General features: G+C 39.4%; 1 protein-coding gene across 8 annotated transcripts in view; it reads right to left on the bottom strand.

Annotated features, from left to right (window-relative positions):
* SCN8A (sodium voltage-gated channel alpha subunit 8) overlaps positions 1-24,258 on the bottom strand; it is a 215,280-nt gene that overhangs the window by 131,677 nt on the left and 59,345 nt on the right. For all 8 annotated transcript variants that reach the window (XM_073020751.1, XM_073020752.1, XM_073020754.1 and 5 more), the window contains exon 2: positions 15,629-15,958. In XM_073020751.1, the coding sequence (XP_072876852.1) occupies positions 15,629-15,904 (276 nt within the window). In that variant the 5' untranslated portion in view covers positions 15,905-15,958. The remainder of the gene's footprint in view (positions 1-15,628; positions 15,959-24,258) is intronic.

The raw sequence follows: 24,258 nt of genomic DNA, 5'->3' as shown, positions 1-24,258 counted from the left end.
TTTCAAAATTTCCCTGTTTTAATAAGGGAAAATATAATGCAGAATCTAAACAGATTCTATATCAGGCTAGGAAGCTGTTCAGAAACAAATGACCTGTTATGTAAAAATGACTACGCCATGTTGAAAAGAATCCTGATTTATGCAATCTGCCTAGTGAATTCCTCAAGTAAAATTACAATATAGGTTATATTATATGGCCCTAGTGTGTCCCAGGAAAGGCTCCAGCAAAGGCATAACTGGAATGCATTTCCAGAGTACCCGTGTTGTGGCGCTATCCAGCTCCCCTTAGAAATGCTAAACCAAACCAGGACAAAAGGACACCAGCAAAATTTTTCCCTAGGCATGTACTCCTGTTTGAGCTGCATGACTATTTAGAATCATCATTTTCCACGCCTCTATTCCACTATACTGAGAACTGAGCAAAAGAGACCTCTAAATCCCATATTTAAAAAATTCCTTCTTAGTGACTGATAATTTTACCTATGAGTCTATTTGAAGAAATAATAACATTCAACATTTATTAAGCATTTACTGAGTGGCAGGCAGGCATCCTACTAAGATACTTTATATAATAATTGTCTCACAACTACTGTATGAGGTAAGTAGTATTTTACAGATGATAAAATTGAGGCAGGAGGTTAAGTAACTTGCCCACAACACAGCTATTACGTGGTGAAATTTAGCATTAAACTGAGGCAATCTAACTACAAAGCCTATATTCTTAATTATCATGGCGTACTACAATTTTAAAAAGCTTCAAAACTATTACTCAAATCTAACTATTCGTTTCACAAACAAAAAACCAAGCACAGAATGCTCTGCCTAAACTAAAGTCACAGCACTAGTGAGCAGGAGGAGGGCGGGGGAGTTGCCAGGGCTAGACCTCCTGGCTTGCTTCTAGTTCTAAACTCTTTTCACTGCACCAGGTCAGCTGGTCCAACCCTCAGATCAATGAACGAATCTCCTCTACTTAATAGCTTTAACTGTTGCAAAAAGGAACCCCCTGCACGTGCTTCAGAGGTCATGGCAGCTGTCTATGGTCTTTTCTCCAAGTTCAGTTTGATGAAGATAATGCTAGCACCGTATCTGCCTGTGGCTTTACAGTTTTCCAGGTGCTTCTGCATACACTTCTTCATTTGCTTTGACCTTGTAACCCCATGCTCTCCAACCCACATTTGGAGTAGCTGCCACCCTTCCTGCTCACGTCACAGGAATCTGGTCACAGGAAGCCATACCTGGCAGAACAGCAGCACTGTGCACCTGCTTCAATGCTGAGCCAGCACAAGGCTGCTCCCCAGGGCAGGGCAGGTCTGATCCTCCTCCATGACCATTCTTCCTTGTTGTCCTTCAATATAAATTTGACTTTGATCGCCTTCTCCTTTAACCTCTTAAGGTGCACAGACTACAGTTGCTCTAAGCAAGAGCAAAATGCAGGCTTATTATGTAAAGCATGTTAACCCCTCTATTTACTGAATTCATATTCTAGAATCTATTCTCACTCTCCTCTCTCTTAGAAAGCAAGAAAGCAGAGTGGTTTACAGGCTTTGAGGCCAGAAAGACATGGATTCAATACCCAGCTCTGTTGCTCATTAGCTGTCATGATCTTACGCAACTCATGTTAAGGTTGCTAAGGCTCAGTTTTCTTATCGATAAAGTGGGTGCCATCAATCACTATTCCAATTTTATCAGGTTGTTATCAAGATTAAATGAAGGGTCATAAGGAGTCCTTAACACAGTGGCTGGTACAGAACAGGCTCTCGTTAAATGTGGTTATGATGCTGCCGCTGCTATCACACAATACTGCCACTCCTTCAGCTCTTTGGCTGCAAACACGGGGTGGCCTTTAGAAGACAAGAAGGGGCTGGCCAGGCGCGGTGGCTCACACCTGTAATCCCATCATTTTGGGAGGCTGAGGCGGGTGGATCACCTGAGGTCAGGAGTTCCACACCAGCCTGGCCAACATGGCAAAACCCTGTCTCTACTAAAAATACAAAAAAATTAGCCGGGCGTAGTGGTGTGTGCCTGTAATCCCAGCAACTAGGGAGGCTGAGGCAGGAGAAGCGCTTGAACCTGGGAGGTGGAGGTTGCAGTGAGCCGAGATTGTGCCACTGCACTCCAGCCTAGGCGACAGAGCAAGACTCTCTCCAAAAAAAAAAAAAAAAAAAAAAAAAAAAAAAAAAAAAAAAAGGAAGAAGAGGAAGAAGACAAGAAGAGGCTAATATTTCTGTTAATTTGGACCCACACACTTGGCACAAGCCAGTAGGACACTTGTGCACAAGAATCCAGACCAAGGCTGCACTAGCTCAAAATGGGTCCCAAAGGTTATTTCCGACCTGGGAACTCTGGAAGTGAGAGAAAACAAAACCCCTCAGGATGCACTCATTGGTTCCAACTGCCTCTAGGCTTTATCTCCTGTCTTACCAAACCACACTCTATGCTTCAGTCACAACTACACTCACTATTTTAAACAAACCTGTGTCGTGTCTCTCAGCCTTTATATGCACTGTTCCTCCTACCTGAACTACTCTCTCATCTCTTCTCTGACAGGTGAATTTTTTTTTAACCATACTTTAATACTTAAAGGTCCAGGTCAAAGATCACATCCTCTATGAAGACAGCCCCATTCAACTCTCTTCAATAGAATTGTCCTTCCCCCCTGTGTGTCCCTATAACACTTGTACTTACTTCTATTAGAGCAGTTAACACAGAATATTGTTATTGAGGTTTACATACCAGTATCTCTCACTGGACCCTGAGATCCGTGAAGGGGAGGGGTTTTCTTCCATCTACTATGATTTTCTCAGCTTAGCAAGCAGAGTACATAATGTGATGCCTATCTGGCACAAGGTAGATAGTTTATACATGTTTGTTGAATGTATGAATCTCTTCATAAAGAAATACTACAGCTAAAATCACCTAACCTTTAATTATATCCAACTTTCTTCTGGGTGCCCAGCTGAAACTATATGGTTACTTTTCTACCCCTTAGCTCATCTACCCATAAAAATTCACTAATTTTAGTTTGAAAAGTCTTCTCTCCTTTTCTATGTCTCAGATGCCATGCTGAAGATATGGTATGAAACAAATGAACTAAACACAACAACATAGAGTTGTTCCTCAGTATCCATGGGGGATTGGCTCCAGGACTCCCAGGGATACCAAAATCCACAAATACTCAACCCCTGATATAAGATGATGATGTATTTGCACATAATCTATGCACATCCTCCAGTAAATTTTAAATCATCTCTAGATTACTTATAATACTTAATACAATGTAAATGCTTTTTAAATAGTTAAACTATATTGTTTGGGGAATAATTACAAGAAAAAAAAGTCTGTATATGTTCTGTACAGATGTGTTTTTCCCCATATATTTTCAGTTGGTTGAATTCTTAAATGTGGAACCCATGGGTATGGAGGGCTGACTATACTGACTTCATATTGAGGCAATGCAAAATGATAGAAAATTCTCTAAAAATGATAGCAAACAAAACCAAAAAATCATTCTGCAATATGCTCTATATAGACAGCAGGGCATGGAAGACAGACCACGAAGGTGAAATTCACAGATCCCTGGAACAGAAACCTGACTCTACCACATACTAGTTGAGGGAACTTGAGGAAGCAAGTTAATGTTTCTGGAGCCACAATTGTTTCACACGTGTGAAAACGTGCATCATTATACTGAGATATCCCTAGTATTGACAATCCTCAGGGACTGAAGAAAATTGGGGAGTCAAAAATGGTATCCAGAATTTTGATGGTGCCATCGACTAGGAAAGTAGATAAAAGAAGATAAGCAGGTTTGAGGGGAAGAAAATGAGTTCAATTCTGAATATACTAAGTAACCTGTGGCAAATCCAGACACAGATGACTGGCAAGGTGTTGAATGTTTAAGGAACATTCTAGGCTAGGCTAGAGTCAGGAGTCCTCGAACTGAGGCTGGATGAGATCATCCAGGGAGAATGTGCCAACCGAGAGGAACATGGGCCAAGAAGTGAATCTGGGGGAATATAAACATTTTAGGGAAAGGTTGATAAAATGAAAGAGAAGGAAACATTTGAGATAAAAGGAAAATTAGGCCAAGGAAGTAAAGAGATATGACAGTCAGGGAATAACAAATGGTGTCAAACACTGCAGAGAGGTTTAGTGAGTTAAGAACTTAAAACAAAATAAAACTTAGACTTGGCAATTTGAGATGTTATTGGGAAGATCTTATAATATCATGAAAGGGGTGAGGATGCAGTCAGGCTTCAAGGATGGAGGAGTGGGTTGGATATGTGTATGTGGTGAGTAAAGGCTCCTCTTTATGGTTTTCAGTGGCATGGGAAGCGAGTAGACTAGTTGGGGACAGGAGGTCAAGTGAGGATTCATTAGGATGGGAGAGGCTTTGAGTGTGTTTACAGACGATGGGAAAGGAACCTACATGAGAGGAAAGATGGAAAATACAGAAAAGAGAGAGGATAACCAAAGGAGTGAAATTCCAGAGGAGGTGGAAAGGCACAGGGTCAAAGACAGGGGTGAGGGATTGGTCTTGAACAGTAGATGGGGCACCCTATCCTCTGAAATCAGAGGAATCTTTTATTCAAACTTGGTTCCACAGACCAAACTTTGCAGGCTCAACAGTATCTGGAATAGAAATGTATCTTCAAAGCTTGTCTCAAAAATTCTTCTGATAAAATCAGAGTTAGCAGAAATTGTCATATGATGGGACAATCCTGATCTTAAGTTGTGTCAAATAGGGTTATATGTAAAGAAACATTTACTACTCATTTGTCAATTTGGAAACAATTCATAAAAGAAGCATCCCTCTGTAAAATAATGACACAGTCTTCTCTCCTTGACTAAGAAAGCACTTAAAATATGCGTAATTATTGTCAGAGGTGATCGATATCATTATAATCTTGAAACATTCTTTAACATTTAAATGGCCAATATTAAATAGTCCCATTCCACAGGTAAATTTTTATTACGATATGAAGATTTCACAAATCACACCCTGGAGAAACCAACAGAAACTAATTCCTAAAATTACCAGTCAGTGGAATTTTATGGCTGAGGTGACTGACTAATAACACACATCCTAGAATTCAGGTAAAAGCTGTCTATGTCTATACCCTATGTGGCTCAGAACTTTGGAATCACAGCTTAGTACTTGCATGAGAACTTAGGACTGGAGAAAATTGCAAACGTTATTTGGAACACAGGTACCCTCCACATCCAACCTGAGTTAAACCTGGAGAAAATGCTGGGTTTCTCTGTAAGTACCCCCATAGCTCACATTGATGCTGAAGTATATTTGATTCCTATCTATGTAAAAATCCAAGAGGGGCAAATGCTTTCAAAATTGGCTCTTTTAAAGATTATAATTTAGTACTTGCTGAAGGCCTATTTAAGATACTGAATATTTGAGAGACCATATAATCTTTGATTCTTCTGGATTCTCCAAGAGGAGTCTCTGTACCAAATTAGAGCACCACAAGCCTCTAAAGTAGCTGAAACATATTATCTTCATTAATGCACATATCATTATCAGTAATAATTTTATTTCCATATTTGTTTGTTATGTGTTTCCCCAACAAAAACTAACTTCCAAGAATGTATATGGCTTGTCTGTTTTGTTCCCAAGGGCACGGAACAGAGCCTGGGCATATAGAAAACACTCAGTAACAATTTATCAAATTGTCAAACGAATAATTGCATGCTCGATTCCTTCCTTAACCCTCCATAATCTATCATAAATCATATCAATTCACCTCTATAATAACCATTAAATTAATCAATTCCCCTTAATTTCCACTCCCACCACTGTAACTCAGACCCTTATTACTTCATAGCCGATCTGCCTGTTTCAGTTCTTTCCCTCTGGCCCAGCTTACATTATTGTAGTCCCATTCACCTTCCTAAGCACAGCTATCACCACGTATCTTTACTCCCGTTCAGGAACATTCAGTAGTTCTCTACTGCTTCTCAAACAAACACCACACCTCTGAGTCTAACATTCTAAGCCCTCCAGGATTTGCTCCAGCTCACCCTCCCCAGCCTCATCTTCCACTGCTCCTCCGTCACTTCCCCACATTCCAATCAAATTAGATGACGTGGATTTTTCTTAGAGAAATGGTCTATACTGCAACCTGTAAAATAAGTGACATGTTAGCTGTTAGCATAATCTTAATTTTCTAGATTGGAGGAATTGAGACCTTAAATTAAATGGTATGCCCAAGATCACCTGGAACTAGACAGGGATGGGATCAGAAATAAGATTTCCCAACTTTGGTCTATTGCCAAGGCTACAAAAGAGAAATCTAATTTAGGAATGCTTAATTAAATTCCTTCTCCTCTAGGTAACCATACTTAGAGGGGGGAAGACCATACATGCACGTCAATGACCCATCCCCTTGAGAAGGGCCCACCTCCCAATGTCTCAAAGGCATTTATCTCAATTTGATTTGGTGAATAAAATAACTGAAACATCATTTTGTTTCCTTACATTGTTGGGAAAAAATTTTTAACAAGAAAATAAACCAAAGTTTTAAAATATGTAGTTTTTATTTAAAACAGAAAGCAGCATTTAGGCTTATTGTGCAAAAGCAGGAAATACAACTCATTAGCAATACTTCAAATCACATCTAATGAACATAAATCCTTCTGTAATGGTCTCTGTGCTGCACCCTTGTTGAAAGTGTGTCAGTATAGTTTTGGTAAGGATTTTCTGCCAGGAGCTCATATAGGACTGTATGTGTGTGTATCACCTAAGCTGATGGCACTAATATTAGTGAAGTAAGGAGAAAATTGCAAACATTATTGGCAACACAGGTACCCTCCACATCTAACCTCAGTTAAACCTGAAACCAACTTCTTATCCAATGTAGGGCTGAAGATCCTAATGTGTTTTAAAAATTTAAAAGGAGGAATCAGTTCTCCAAGTGTAGGATAATTAAGTTAGGCTACAAGGAAGAAGAGGCCTCTGGGCTGGGCCTGTGTGGGTAGAATATCAAAAGGTAAAACTAAAAGACAGAGTACATTCCAACAGGAAGAGAGGGAGACCAGAAGAAGGTGGGTGGGTGGAGCGGTCTTCCACACTAAGGAAATGGGAAGTAGTTTGCCACAGCTAAAATACAACATGTGATAGGCAAAAGTGTGAAACACAATTAGAAAGATAAAGATATGGGTCTAACTCTATTTTGCAAATATTGTAGGTAAGGAAATTAAAGTGATTTAGCCAAGTACAAACATGAAGCAAAGCCGGAACTAAAACAAGGTTTTATATTCCCAGTTAGGCACTCTTTCCACTATAGTCAGACACCACATAACAATGTTTTGGTCAACAATATTTGGAATGGTAGTTCCATAAAATGATTATGAGGCTGAAAAGTTCTTATTGCCCAGTGACCTTGTATCTGTCATAAAGTTGTAGCTGTAGCACAATGCATTACCTTTTCTATGTTTAGCTATGTTTAGATACAGAAATACCATGGTGTTACAAATGTCTACAGCATTCAATATGGTAACATGCTGTACAGGTGTGTAGCCTGGGAGCAACAGGCTAGACAATTTAACCTAGGGGTGCAGTAAGCTACATCATCTAGATTTGTGTAAGTACACTCTACGACGTTCAAACAAGGATGAAATGGGCTAATGACTCATTTCTCAGAACATATCCCCATCGTTAAGAGACACATGATTGTATACTATCCTACCATAGGTTGGGGATGGACTATGGCAGAGAGGATATACTCTTCCTTTAAAAAGTAACAAGGGGTAGAAAGGTTAAATAAATTGCCTCAAGATCACATGTCCAGTTGAAAAACCAGCGGTACTGATAATAAGCCCAAGTCCCTGGAAGAGCACAACTCAGAGCTCCTTCACTTGAGAAGATACAATACAGGGGGCTGACATGAATCCTTTCCCCCAGAAGCACTGCTCTTACCACTGCACAGTTTAGGATCTGACCTATAAACCACAGGGATTATTAGGGAAAAATGAAAACAGAGCTTATTTTTCTTCTCCCTATTTGCCTGCCCAGCTTCAGCAGAACTGAGCCAATTGAGGCTGAGAATCAATTAATAAAAAATTAGAAAAATGGGGAACTAGAAATGTGATGTAATACATGGAGAGTCAGGAGGCATGAGCTCTAGTCCTGGTTATATTACCAACAGGGGTGTGGGCTTTTGACAAAGTACTTCACCTCAAAAAATTTATAAAATGTGGAGGATCAACTAGATGATATCTAAGGCTACCAAATTATAATTTTCTATTATTCTAATAAGTAGATATCTCTTTGCAGAAAAACGTAAACCTGAAAAGTTGAAGGTAAATTGAACTTTAGAAAGTTATATATAATTTTTTTTTTGAGATAGAGTTTCACTCTTGTTGCTCAGGCTGTAGTGCAATCGCGTGATCTCGGCTCACCACAACCTCCGCCTCCCAGGTTCAAGCAATTCTCCTGCCTCAGCCTCCCGAGTAGCTGGGACTACAGGCATCTGTCACCACACCTGGCTAATTTTGTATTTTTAGTAGAGACAGGGTTTCTCCATGTTGGTCAGGCTGGTCTCGAACTCCCGACCTCAGGTGATCCGCCAGATTCAGTCTCCCAAAGTGCTGGGATTACAGGTGTGAGCCACCACGCCCAGCCATATATAATTTTTTTAATGCAATAGGAGTGTGCCCTATTGAAAAACGTGTCGATCAATCTTGTAATTTAAATTTTTGTTTATATGACTTTCTTTTAACACGGTATACCCATTAAACAAAAAAGACACATGTATCAATTGTTAGTTCTAAGAAATTGAAAAGGGATTGGAGTCAATTCTGAAGGCCTTGTTTCAGCTTAACCTACAGATTTCCTGGCTGCCTACTTCAGATAGTCATTAGGAATATATACGGCCATTTCGTATTCAACAAGTTATTATTAAGCATTGGAGAGCATATGTTTAGCGAAGACAGGCACTTTGAGCAATAGAGAAAAAGTTCTTAATTTTTCACTAAACAAGAAAATCTTTTAAAACTGGGGGAAATACAAAAATTAGCCAGATGTGGTGGCGCATGCATATGATCCCAGCTACTTGGGAGACAGAGATGGAGATTGCCCAGGAGGTTGAGGCTGCAGTGACCTATGATTGCATCACTGCACTCCAACCTGGAGTTAGACTCTGTCTCCAAAAAAATAATAATAATTAAAAAGTAAAAACAAAAAACAAAATTAAGACTTCAATAGGTTTAAGAAAACAACAGGAAAAAACCAATAACAAAGGCTTTTAATGGAGTTCAAGTTCCATAAAACACATATTTGTTTTTGCTTGCATACACATAAAGAAATTCTGGAAGATACTACTATCAGTGGTTGCCTGTGCAGGGAGATAGGAAATAGGCAGATGAGAGACAGGTGTAAAAAGGAAACTTATTTACCAAGTACCTTGAATTTTTAACCACTTAAATATATCACCTATTTTAAAAATTGAATTTAAAAATGTAAATGTTCCTTGAACAATTATTTGTAGCAAACAGCTGAAAAACAAGAAAGCCAAAGAAAGGAGGTGTTAGAACCGAAGTACCAAGAGACAAAGAAAATGTAAAGTAGCACTGAGAAGTCTGAGGCAATTCAAAGAGAGAATGATCTTCCATTTGTTTGTGTCCTCTTTTATTTCACTGAGCAGTGGTTTGTAGTTCTCCTTGAAGAGGTCCTTTACATCCCTTGTAAGTTGGATTCCTAGGTATTTTATTCTCTTTGAAGCAATTGTGAATGGAAGTTCATTCCTGATTTGGCTCTCTGTTTGTCTGTTACTGGTGTATAAGAATGCTTGTGATTTTTGCACATTAATTTTGTATCCTGAGACTTTGCTGAAGTTGCTTATCAGCTTAAGGAGATTTTGGGCTGAGACAATGGGGTTTTCTAAATATACAATCATGTCATCTGCAAACAGGGACAATTTGACTTCTTCTTTTCCTAACTGAATCCCCTTGATTTCTTTCTCTTGCCTGATTGCCCTAGCCAGAACTTCCAACACTATGTTGAATAGGAGTGGTGAGAGAGGGCATCCCTGTCTTGTGCCAGTTTTCAAAGGGAATTTTTCCAGTTTTTGCCCATTCAGTATGATATTGGCTGTGGGTTTGTCATAAATAGCTCTTATTATTTTGAGGTACGTTCCATCAATACCGAATTTACCATGCTCATGGATAGGAAGAATCAATATCGTGAAAATGGCCATACTGCCCAAGGTAATTTATAGATTCAATGCCATCCCCATCAAGCTACCAATGAGCTTCTTCACAGAATTGGAAAAAACTGCTTTAAAGTTCATATGGAACCAAAAAAGAGCCCGCATCTCCAAGACAATCCTAAGTCAAAAGAACAAAGCTGGAGGCATCACGCTACCTGACTTCAAACTATACTACAAGGCTACAGTAACCAAAACAGCATGGTACTGGTACCAAAACAGAGATATAGACCAATGGAACAGAACAGAGTCCTCAGAAATAATACCACACATCTACAGCCATCTGATCTTTGACAAACCTGAGAGAAACAAGAAATGGGGAAAGGATTCCCTATTTAATAAATGGTGCTGGGAAAATTGGCTAGCCATAAGTAGAAAGCTGAAACTGGATCCTTTCCTTACTCCTTATACGAAAATTAATTCAAGATGGATTAGAGACTTAAATGTTAGACCTAATACCATAAAAATCCTAGAGGAAAACCTAGGTAGTACCATTCAGGACATAGGCATGGGCAAAGACTTCATGTCTAAAACACCAAAAGCAACGGCAGCAAAAGCCAAAATTGACAAATGGGATCTCATTAAACTAAAGAGCTTCTGCACAGCAAAAGAAACTACCATCAGAGTGAACAGGCAACCTACAGAATGGGAGAAAATTTTTGCAATCTACTCATCTGACAAAGGGCTAATATCTAGAACCTACAAAGAACTCAAACAAATTTACAAGAAAAAAACAAACAACCCCATCAAAAAGTGGGCAAAGGATATGAACAGACATTTCTCAAAAGAAGACATTCATACAGCCAACAGACACATGAAAAAATGCTCATCATCACTGGCCATCAGAGAAATGCAAATCAAAACCACAATGAGATACCATCTCACACCAGTTAGAATGGCGATCATTCAAAAGTCAGGAAACAACAGGTGCTGGAGAGGATGTGGAGAAATAGGAACACTTTTACACTGTTGGTGGGACTGTAAACTAGTTCAACCATTATGGAAAACAGTATGGCGATTCCTCAAGGATCTAGAACTAGATGTACCATATGACCCAGCCATCCCATTACTGGGTATATACCCAAAGGATTATAAATTATGCTGCTATAAAGACACATGCACACGTATGTTTATTGCAGCACTATTCACAATAGCAAAGACTTGGAATCAACCCAAATGTCCATCAGTGACAGATTGGATTAAGAAAATGTGGCACATATACACCATGGAATACTATGCAGCCATAAAAAAGGATGAGTTTGTGTCCTTTGTAGGGACATGGATGCAGCTGGAAACCATCATTCTTAGCAAACTATCACAAGAACAGAAAACCAAACACCGCATGTTCTCACTGATATGTGGGAACTGAACAATGAGATCACTTGGACTCGGGAAGGGGAACATCACACACCGGGGCCTATCATGGGGAGGGGGGAGGAGGGAGGGATTGCACTGGGAGTTATACCTGATGTAAATGACGAGTTGATGGGTGCAGCACACCAACATGGCACAAGTATACATATGTAACAAACCTGCACGTTATGCACATGTACCCTACAACTTAAAGTATAATAATAATAAATAAATGAAAACAAAAAACAAACAAACAAAAAAAACAAAGAGAGAATGATTCAGATTGTTTGCAGGAACCAGCTGAAAAAGTCAGTGTGAAACCCAACAAGGCCCTCAGACGCCTATGAGAGCCAAACCAGTACCAGCTGGAATAAATAACAGTATCTCGAAAATGTGGTGCAAAACTTTTAGGGCCCTGTGTCCCTTGGGAGTGTGAAATCCGAGATAAAACCAGAACTTTACTAATAGAAAACGAGTTCTCTCTTACCCACTAGGAGAAAGAGGGAAGGAAATGAGAAACAAGTTTTTGTGAGAGTCACAAAGATAATTAATCAGTTAGAAAATGAGACCAATGAGGAAAACATAAAGGATTCCACTGGTATCATTTAGCAATGAAAAGAGATTCTATTTTGCCAAGAATTATTTAAGGCAGCCCTTGAAGAGCAAACGTAATGGAATGTCCTCTTAAAGTCATTTCTACCCTTATGACTTTTTGATTTGTGGGTTAATTCCCAGTGTGCTTCCTTGTAAAAGAGATCTTGCTAATTTAGTACAAGTCCTAGTTAGCAAGAAGTGAAGGGGTTAATATATACTCTTGTGGCATATTGACTAAGTTAAAGATATTTGTAAAACAGCAGGTGCAAAAAGATCACTCTGACCTTCTTGCTGTTTCTTAAGAGCGGAAGATGAAATTCCTGTGTGGAAGACACTCCCTGAACCTGAAGGAAAGGCAACATCCTTACCTCCAAGGGTGAGAAGATGAGACCAAGAGAATACTGTACTGACCTTGTTATAATAAAAAGTCTTATATTTTAAGCCTGCCCACATAATTTAGTTGCTTCTTCACAATTTACTATTTTTTGTCCAATCCAGTATATAAATAACTGACTCTAACTCCTTCTTTAGGTCTTCATTTCTTTCTTTTTTTTTTTTTTTTTTTGAGACAGACTCTCACTCTGTCACCCAGGCTGGAGTGCAGTGGCGCGATCTCAGCTCACTGCAACCTCCACCTCCTGGGTTCAAGTGATTCTCCTGCTTCAGCCTCCTGAGTAGCTGAGATTACAGGCCAGTGCCACTATGCCAAGCTAATTTTTGTATTTTTAATAGAGATGGAGTTTCACCATGTTGGTCAGGCTGGTCTCAACCTCCTGACCTTGTGATCTGCCTGCCTCGGCCTCCCAAAGTGCTGGGATTACAGGTGTGACCCATTGCGCCCAGCCCACGGTCTTCATTTCTTCATGAGGGTTCCTGTGCTATATAAAGCATGTATTATGCTTTTCTCCTGTTAATCTATGTTATGTCAATTTAATTCTAAGATCCAGCTGGGACCCTAGGAGAATAGAGGTGGAGTTTTTCCACCCCTATAGAAGTATCAGCACTGCTGGTAATGATTGGCAAGTAAACTTGAGCAAGAATATTATTTTTAATCAAGTAAAATATCCTTCATTTAAAAGTACAATGATATCTAAAGTGCTAGCAATGTTCTTTCCTGACATGCTGTTAGTTTGTAATCATTATGCTACACATTTATATTTTGTGAGCTTTTCTGTATGGTGGTATATATTTTTTCAAGATTACCAAAAATATATTATTAAAGTTATCCTTTCCAGGAACAATTTAGCCTTGTGGTGAAGCTGAAGGCTGAAGTCAGAATTTCTACCATGAAGAACCAGTCTTCTAATGGAGCACCATCAAGAACAATTTGGCCTATCCAATGAATGACACCCATCAGGTCCAGAGACCCACTCTCTTTGGTAAAGTCCTCACTCTCAAGCCAGGCCACTGAAATCTGAGGCACTGGGAATGAAAAGAGGCTGTCCACAGGGCAGAAACCAGGGAAAAAGAGTATGCAAAGGAAAATTGGGCTCTAACAATGATTAGCTCTATATATTTTTTCGTATCTCCTGTCAGATTTAAGAAAATGAGAAATTAGAAATGAGATCATGTCCTTTGCAGGGACATGGATGGAGTTGGAAGCCATTATCCTCAGCAAACTAACACAGGAACAGAAAACACATGGAAGGGATCAACACACATCCGGGCCTGTCAGAGGCAGGGAATGGGGGTAGGGAAAGCATCAGGAAGAGTAGTTAATGGATGCTGGGCTTAATACCTAGGAAATGGGATGATCTGTGCAGCAAATCACCATGGCCCACGTTTATCTATGTAACAAACCTGCACATCCTGCACATGTACCCCTGAACTTAAAATACAAGTTAAAGGAAAAAAAAAAGAAAAACTACAAAACAAAAAGAAAAGAAAATGAGAAATTAATTTGCATTTGAGTTGGAAAAATAGTTTAGGTCCAGAGACATGAAGTGTCTTGCTGAAAGTCACAAACTAGTTTTGAGAAGGTTTTTTCTTCATTTATTTCCCCATAAATTATCTGTGGTATCTTGAACAATACATTTACTGAAAAATAAAACGTAAATAAAAGGCCAGGCGCAGTGGCTCACGCCTGTAATCCCAGCATTTTGGAAGGCTGAGGCGGGTGAATCACCTCAGGTCAGGAGTTTGAGACCAGCCTGGCCAACATAGTGAAACCCCATCTCTACTAAAAATACAAAAATTAGCCGGGTGTGGTGGTGCATGCACCTGTAGTCCCAGCTACTCAGGAGGCTGAGGCAGCAGAATCGTTTGAACCCAAGAGGCAGAGGTTGCAGAGAGCTGAGATCGCGCCACTGCACTCCTGTTTGGGCAACAGTGCGAGACTCTGCCTCAAAAAAAAAAAAAAAAAAAAGTAAATAATAAACACGGTAAATTATGGTAGAATCAGGATTTCTTACCTCCAATCTACTGTTCTTTACATCGTATCATTTTGTTCATTAAACTTTCTAGATTTCTCAGTGAAAGAATAGACTAATGGTTCCACTTTTTTCTATTATATAGCTATTCTAAGCATGTGGTCCCAGCTGCGCAGGAGGCTGAGCCAGGAGAATTGCTTGAACCCAGGAGGCGGAGGTTGCAATGAGCTGAGATCGCGCCACTGCACTCCAGCCTGGGCAACAGAGCAAGACTCCATCTCAAAAAAAAAAAAAAAAAAAAAATCTGTCAAATGAGGGGTCCCCTAAAACGGTGTCTGATGCCAGTCCTCAAGATTCAATTATTTAGCTGGTGGATCAATGAGCAGGCTTTGTTTTTCTGCTTGTTGCCTTGTTTCAGAAGATAATCATGAGAAAGAAGCTGAAGATTTAATCAAATATTTGTTCAGGAAGTTTGAAACTCTTGGCCAAATGAAGATTGGTAGTTCTTTCACCTGAGTTCCCTACTCGCAGGAATAACAGAATTGACTCTACTGCAAGATCGGTGCTGCAAGAATCAATCCAGACAATGGTGTAACAGGGCCAGTGACGTGGGTCTGTCCTCACTGGCTGTTTGCTTTACTCAGTTTTATTCCCGTCCCCAGCAGCTCTGGTGTCACAGAGGGGGCTAGACAAGAGAGCAAGTACGCCATCTCCACCATACTACTCTACCGATGTCACAACAGTAACATCGTCTTTATATTAAAGATAGAATTTTGAATGTGTGTTTGAGAGAGGGAGGCTGTCCTATCTTTTAAAAACTCTTTTAAATAGTCCCATTTCATTTACCTCCCCTTTTTCTGATCTGGCCTGGAGCCAAAACCAGAAGTCTTATTAATAGAGTTGACAAGTGCCAAGACCACAAATGACCCTTAGTAGCAATTAAAATGAAAAATAATCCCCATAAGCCAGAACTGAAACAAAAGGTTAACTACTTATCCAAACTTTGGCAAAGAGACACAGTTCTTTCTCCCCCATCTCCCTAAGCCTGTTAGGAAACGGGTATCTGCAGCTGCTCCTCCTCCTCCAACTCACTTTCTGCGTCAAATAGTATGGGTCAAAGTCCTCCAGGGGAACTGCAACCAGGCCTTGGGGGATGTCCCCGTAGATGAAAGGCAAACTCTTCCCTGCTTCCAGGTCACTGTTTGGCTTGGGCTTGCTGTCCTCATCGTCCTCCCGATGACTGCCATCGGCCTTTGGTGGTTTCTTGAGCTTGCTCTCAGCAATGCGCCTCTCAATGTTTGCCAGCGACTCAGGGGTGAAAGGCTTGAAACTATCAGGGCCTGGTGGTGCGAGCAGCCGCGCTGCCATCTTCTCATCCTGCAGCAGCTTCGTTAGTTATGCTGCGTCCAGGACAGGTCAGCTCTGGAAGAAACAGCAACACAGACAGCATTAATCAATCACTGCTCTAAAAAGAGGCCAGACTAAACCATCTCATTCTCAACCTTAATTCACAACCTTTGCAAAAAAACACATAGTTTCTTCCATGACATGGTTATTTTTCTTTTCAGGAAATCTGTGGCATGGACTGATCTGCCAAGGGAGATCAAAGATCAGGAGTCTACTGAATTGCTAGTGTTTATTATATTCACTTAGCTGCAACTCACTATTAGGAACCACATACAACAAAAAGGATATAGTCTATTCCCTCAAGGAACTTCTATTCTAAACAAATAAGGGATATGTAACGTTACCCAGGGGCATATGTTAGCTGTGAAGTCCTTATAGTTCAAGTCACCTTCCTTTCCTAAAGCTCCACTCCCCAAAGAAAAACTCTTCCTTTCAAGGGCAAGACGAGGATAAATTATCATTCTTCTCAAATTTCAGTTTCTGAAAACAAAATAAACCCTTCAAACTTTGGAGACACAAAATGTAGATAAAATTGCTTCCATCTGCTTTAGTTCTTCCATTTCAAGTTATTTTTCAATCATCAAGTTGTATAAAATCCATCCAGTATAAAAGTCCAAAAGTATCTTCAATGATAAAGCTCAGAGGGCAGATACTGCTCTAAGTGCCGCCTGCTTAGCAACTAGAAAAAGCAAATGGGAGTGGAATCCTAGAGAACTTCCTCTGATGCAACAGCACTGCAGCACTGCAGGCTGAGCAGCAGCAGAAGGGCCTGCGTGCGACTCCCAAGAGGGGCTCAAACCAGGAAGGACGGAGACGTGAGAACAGAGTTGCAAACAAAAATTCCCTTCTAAAAAGAAAACTGAAGTAATGTCTTATGAGAGTCAGTGATTTCTAAGCATGGTATTTAAAAAGCCCATTTTCCATTTATGTTTATAAGAGTCCTGGATTATTTAAACACATGCAGTAAAATGGAGGAATCAATCCCTGGTTTCAAAAGCAGCACTATTCTGTTTCAGGCACAAAAATGACCTGAGCAGGTAAGTTTACTGTGAAAGGCTTAGGGCTTTGCTGGCAGTTCACTGGGTGCTCATGGTACTGCTTTTTTCTCTTTAGTTTTGTGAACACCGCAAGGACAATCCGGGAATTTTTTTAAGGCTACAGATTGTTCTTTCCTCTCCTACTTAGCCCTCAAGGTCCACTTCAAGGAAACTAAACCTTGAGGCTCCTCAAGAGAACAGTAGTAGAGTTAACTCTAAATAATTTGGGAATGAGATACCCAAGAGCTCCTTCCACAAATCCACCTGCTGAGATTCCAGATCTCTGGAGCAGTGGTGAATGCTAAGTGTTGCAAGACAGTGTGTAGTGTCTGTACGAGGGCCGGTCAGCTCACTCACTCACAGCAGGGGGCTAAAGTAGACCATAACCACAAGTTTGCCCCACATAGACCAGTTGGCTTCATGTTGCGCAAAAAACAGCACCATCCTATAGACAGAGGGGTCAAAGAAATCATTTCCATGTGGGAATTATGTCAGGATTTCAGAGCTATAAGGGATTTTACAAATTTAGTCCATTTGATTTTAGATGAGGAAAGGCAGGGTCCTAAGAGATCAGACAACTTGCCCTGAGTCACAGGTCCAGGATAAAAGTCACAACCAAAATGCTCTGGTGCCCCATCTCAGAACTTCTTTCATTATAATAAATATCAGTTATCTATCCTCCTTTCCTATCTCCCACTACTCCCCAACAGGAATAGTTTCGTTTAGTCAGTAAATTGCATAGATGCTATGGCTTTACTGATCTAAGACCAGTTCCAATGCTTTCCCCAACCTAAAATTCCCTTTCCTTCATTCTTCTCCTACCCATCCTTGCATTGCCCCCCAATAAATCCCTACTCCTCCAAGTCTTCCCACCAACTCAGCCTTGACTAATTATTTCCCCTTCTACACTCCTACAGCATTCCACCATGACCTTAGCTAACATTTATCACATACTATGTTTCAAGCATTATTCCAAGCACCTTGCTTGTATTAACTCGTTCAATCTCCAGAGCAGCATATGAGGCAGATATTATTATCACCACTTAACAGATAAAGAAACAGAGTCAGAGAAAACTAATGTAGCTTGCCCAAAGTTATACAGCCAGAAGAAGATTTGAAACACACTAAATAAACTTGTTTTGGCACTTAATCATGGCTGAATTGTACCTTTTAGAGAATAAATTCCCAGAGGTCTTAAACTTCTTTTGTATCCCTTTCACAGTGAATAGGATTATGCCTGAAACCCATAATGAGACCAAATACATGAAGATTCCTTGGCTCCTACATCCACACTCATTCTGAGTCCTAGGTCACTCTCTGTTCCTACGCAGAGGACAAAGAACACTGCAAGAGTAAGTCACTGAAGATGCTGACAAATTCTTGTGATCTAATTGCAGGCACCTGGGTTCTTCACAGCAGCCCAGGGCTAAGTTCTCTGTCTTTGCTTTCAGATCCTGTTTCTTCCTGTCTTCTCCAAGACTGCGTCCTCTCAATTACCCCTGCTCTTCATCCCATTTTCAATCGCTCCTTTTCCTATATCTTCTCCCTTTACATCTCCACCCCCACTCTCTTTGTTTGGCTTAAGTGACACTATGTTTTCCTGGTTGAACTACAGCTGCAGTCTCCTCTTCCTCAACAACTCTTCCTTCTCCAAGGGCTGGCCTTCTGAAATTTCTCTGTTACAGTCTTTTAGGGATCTCATTTATTCAAAATAAATTTGTACACTGGTAATTTTCAGATTTCTCTCACTGGCCCTGATTGTCCTCCTGAGTCCCACAGTTGCTTCTAGGGGCCTGCTATGACTTCCAAACTAAAGCATTTAAAAACTACTCATCTTACTCCAAAACTGATCCCTCTTCCTGGCTTTCTTATTTCTGGACCAGCCATCCGGCATGGAATCTCAGTCATCTCTGCCCTGTCCCCTTTTGCTATCCGTACCCAACCAGTCATCAGCCTTTCCAATTGCTCTTCCTTCAGAGCTTCCATTTTTCAAAGTATTGCCCTAATTCAGGTCCTACTGCAATAGTCTCCCCACTAGTGGACCAGCCCTCAGTCCACCAGGCATATTTCCAAGGAACCATTTCCCTAAGAATCTGCTTTCATTAAGTCATTTCCCTCTGTCAAACTTACCAGAGTTATAGGACAGATTCCAAATTTCTGCCATTTCACTGCCACTCAAGGCATTCTACAACCTTATGCATCACAAACATTCTCTTCTAGGGCTTCTCTGCAAGAATGCCTGTGCTGGTAACTGTATTCTGAAATTTTTCTGAAGGTATAATACAATAAAGTTCACAAACCTTAAGTGCACAGCTTATTTTGTACATATGTATATGCCTATGTAACCACCACTGAAATCAAGATGTAGAAAATTTATTCCAGCATCCCAGACAGCTCTCATGAACCATCAATAATCACCCCCAGCAAAAGCTATTCTGACAGTTATCACCATATATTAGTTTTGCTTCTACCTGAACCTCATATAAGTAGAATATAAACATACTCTTCGGGTTCTGGCTTCTTTCACCCAAGACTATTTCTGTGAAATTCATCTTCTTATATGTGTAGCAGTAGTTCATTCTGCATAGTATTCCATGTATGAATGTAGTACAATTGATCCATTCTACCTTGATGGGCATTTAAGTTGTTTATAGTTTTAAGCTATTACGAATAAAAGCTGCCAAGAGCCTTCTTGTAGGTCTCTTTTGGTAGTCATACATTTATTTTGTTTTGGCATATAGCTAGCAGTGGAATGCTGGGTCAGAGAATGGCAGATACTTAGCTTTAGTAATATTCCTACCAGAAGTATAAGAGGGTTCCAGTTGTTGCAAATACTCATCAACACTTGGAATGACAGTCTTCTGAATTTTACCAACTCTGGTGGGTATAGTAGCATCTCATATTTTTTTTTTAAAAAGTAATTTATTGGGACGAAATTTACGTAACATAAAATTAACCATTTTAAGGTGAACAATTCAGTGGCAATTAGTACATTCACACTACCACTGTTATCTAGTTCCAAAACATAAGCAGTTTCTCTCCATTCCCAACCTTCAGCCCCCACCCTTTGCCACCAGTTCCTAGGAACTATCAGTCTTCATTCTGTCTCTACTGATTTATCTATTCTAGACATTTCATATAAATGGACTCACACAATGTGAGCTTTTGTGTCTGACTCCTTTCACTTAGCCTAGTGTTCTCAAGGCTCATCCATAATGTAGCATGTATCAGTACTTCATTTCTTTCTATGGTATTTCATGCAGTGTACAGAATCAACATACAAAAATCAGTAGCATTTCTATACATCCACAACAAACTAGCAAAAAAGATACCAAGAAAGCAATCCCAATTTTAATAGCCACCCAAAAATAACAATAATAAGACCTAGGAACAAATTTAACCAGGAAGGTGAAAAATCTCCCAGGAAAACTATAAAACACTGGTGAAAAATCAAAGATGACGCAAAAAACTGGAAAGACATCCCATGTTCATGAACTGGAATAATTAATATTGTGAAAATAACCATACCACCAAAAGTCATTTATAGGTTCAATACAATCCTTATCAAAATACCAATGAAATTCTTCACAGAAATAGAGAAAACAATCCTAAAATTTGTATGGAAGCACAAAAGACCTTGAAAAGCCAAAGTAATCCTGAGCAAAAGGAACAAAGCTGGAGTTATCACACTATTGGACTTCAAAATATATAACAAAGATACAGTATCCAAAACAACATGGTATTAACATAAGAAGACACATAGATCAATGGAAAAGAATAGAGAACACAGAATTAAATCCACATATTAATAGCCAACTGAGTTTTGACAAAGGTACCAAGAACATTCATTGGGGAGGGATAATTTCTTCAATAAATGGTGCTGGGAAAACTGGATAACCATATGTAGAAGAATGAAACTGGAACCCTATCTCTCACCACATACAAAAATCAACTCAAAATGAAGTAAAGGCTTACATGTAAGTATGAAACTACTAGAAGAAAACATAGGAGAAACACTTCAGGACATTGGTCTGGGCAAATATTTTATGAAGAAGACCTCAAAAGCACAGGAAACAGAAGCAAAAATAGACAAATGGGATTATATCAAACTAAAAAGCTTCTGACATCAAAGGAAACAATCAGCAGAGTGAAGAGACAACTAGTCTCTTTGCGAACTATTCCTCTGACAAGGGATTAATATCCAGAATATATAAGGAACTCAACAGCAAAAGACTAAATAATTCAATTAAAACATGGGCAAATGAACTGAATAGGCATCTCTCAAAATAAGACATACAAATAGCCCAAAAGTATATGTAAAAATGCTCATCACTTATCATCAGGGAAATGCAAAACAAAACCACCATGAGATATCATCTCTCCCAGTTAAAATAGCTATTATCAAAAAAACAAAATATAATGAATGTTGACAAGGGTGCAGAGAAAGGGGAACTCTTATACACTGTTGGTGGGAATGTGGATTCATACAGCCATCATGGAAAGCAGTATAGAGGTGCCTCAGAAAAATAAAAATAGAACTACCATATGATCCAACAATCCCATTACTGGGTATATATCTAAAGGAAAAAAAGTCAGTATGTCAAAGAGATATCCACACTCCCATGTTTATTGCAGCACTATTCATAGTAAATAAGATATGGAATCAACTTAAGTGTCCATCAACAAAGGAATAGATAACAAAAATGTGGTGTATATACACAATGGAATACTATTTAGTCATTAAAAAATGAACAAAATTCTGTCACTCATGGCATGAATGAGATTGGAGGAGATAATGTTAAATGTAATAAGCCAGGGACAGAAAGAAAAATACAGTATTCTCACTCATATGTGGAAGCCTAAAACACTGATCTCATAAAAGTAGAGAGTACAATTAGTGATTTACTAGAGTCAGGGAAGGATAGCAGAGAGGGAGGGATAGCCAAAAGTTGGTTAATGGATACAAAAGTATAGCTAGCTAGAAGGAATAAGTTCCAGTGTTCTATAGTACTAAAGGGTGACTATAATTAACAACAACTTATTGTATATTTTTAAATTGCTAGAAAAGTAGATTTTGAATGTTCTTAATACAAAGATAAACATCTCTTTTATTTGAGATGGATATGCCATTACCCTAATTTGATCATTACACACTGTATACATGTATCAAAATATCACACTAAATCACATATTATGTGCCAATTAAAAATAACAATAAAAGCAAAAAAACCCCAAAATATATATCCCAAAAATGTATATACGACAATTTGTTTACTCATTCATCTGCTGACGGACATTGAATTCTTTCTACCTTTTGACTACTATGAACAATGCACACATGTACTTGTTTTAGTACTTGTTCTCACCTCCTTTGAGTCTATACCTAGGAGTGGAATTGGTAATTCTACATTTAACTTTTTTGAGGAACTGCCAAACTGTTTTCCTGAACTATTTTACATTTTGTGGCTGAACCATTTTGTATTCACAACAGCAATATAAGAAGGTTACAATTTCTCCATATCCTTGCCAACACTTGTTATTTTCCCTTTTCTTTTTTTTTTTTTCTTTTTTAATTGCTGCCATCCTAGTGGGTGTAAAGTGGTACCTCACTGTGGTTTTGATTTGCACTTCCCTAATGATACTGATGCATTTCTCATGTGTTTGTTGGCTCACTCTTGTCTAAATTTGTATTCGTCTGATGATACTGATCACTGTCTCGTAGGTTGATTGGCCATTTAGACAACCTCCTTTGTGAAGTGCCGATTTAAGTCTTTGCTCACTTTTTCCTATTGGGTTAAACTGCGTTTTTCTTACTAGTTTGTGAGAGTTCTTTGTATATTCTCCATTGAAGTCATACGTCAGATACAACATTTCAAATATTTCCTCTCAACTGTCTTTATGGTGTCATTTGATAAACTGTAGTTCTTAACTTTATTGAAATCCAATCTATCAGTCTTTTCCTTCATGTTAGTACTTTTTTGTTCTAAGAAATCTGTTCCTATTCCAAGGCCATGTAGGTATTCTCCTTTGTTTTAGAGTCTTTATTATCTTACATTTCTCATTTAGTTTTGAAAACCATATGAACTGATATTTACGTATGGTGTACAGTGGAGGACAAGGTTCATTTTTTCCCCATGGTTATATAATTGACCCAGCATCACTTAATAAAATGTCTGGTCACTGTTACTTTCACTGACTCCTAAAAATATTTTCATTTCCTTATTTTAAACCTCCTGACATCTTTCTTTCTTCTATTCATCCATTAAAACAAGCTTAAATGTCTTCTGTTTCTGAGGAAGTCATCTTGCACAGTAACAAACTTGTTAGATTTAGAAGGAACTTAGAGACCACCTAGTTCAATTTGCCTCATCCACAAGTTATGTGAGAGAGGCTGAATTGTCTAACTGCCAATTAGTGACAGATGCAAAGCTATGACCCAGGTTTCTTGGCTTCCAATATAATGCTCTTTTCACTAAAACACCCAATCTCTAAGTCAATGACCTTGTCCATCATACCACTACTGTATCATTGTGCATCTTCCTGCAGTGCTAAAGATGACACAGGCATCCCAGATGATAAAGGAACAACAAAAGCAACTTTTGGCTCTGGCAGTTCTAAAAGAGATTGAACTAGACTCAAAGATAGGGACAAACAAATAGGTAGGGCTCTCTTCTTTTGGTTGTCCAGGAGGATTAAGACCTTAAAATTCAACTAGCCACAGTGACTCATGCCTGTAATCCTAGTGCTTTGGTAGGCTTAGATGGGAAGATCCCTTGAGGCCAGAAGTTTGATACCAGCCTGGGCAACATAGGAAGACACCACCTCTACAAAAAGTAAAAAAAAAGTATCTGGGTCCCCCTGGTGGTCCCAGCTGCTGGGGAGGTTGAGATGGGAGGATTACTGGAGCCCAGGAGTTAGAAGCTATAGTGAACCATGATGGTGCCACTGCACTACAGCCTGAGTGACACAACTCTTGTGTCTAAACTTGTCTCTAAAAAAGGCAAAAAAAAAAAAAAAAAAAAGACCTTAAAATGCCAACTGTGGCCTGAACACAAACAAAGAAGAATCCAAATTAAGGCATATGGCGTGAAAGAGGAAAAGAAAACCAGTATTGAAACGCAGTTATAACATGAACGAAAGGAAGAGAAGTCATCTAGGAGGGGCTGTTAAAGCAAACACTCCAGGGCCAGGTGCGGTAGCTCACGCCTTACAAAGTGCTGTAATTCCAGCACTTTGGGAGGCCAAGTCAGGCAGATCACTTGAGGCCAGGAGTTCAAA

The sequence above is a fragment of the Chlorocebus sabaeus genome, chromosome 11 (assembly GCF_047675955.1).
Source record: "Chlorocebus sabaeus isolate Y175 chromosome 11, mChlSab1.0.hap1, whole genome shotgun sequence".
In the NCBI taxonomy this organism is placed as follows: Eukaryota; Metazoa; Chordata; class Mammalia; order Primates; family Cercopithecidae; genus Chlorocebus; species Chlorocebus sabaeus.
Note: the sequence above shows the minus strand (reverse complement) of the source record. Positions and strands in the feature narration are given on the sequence as shown.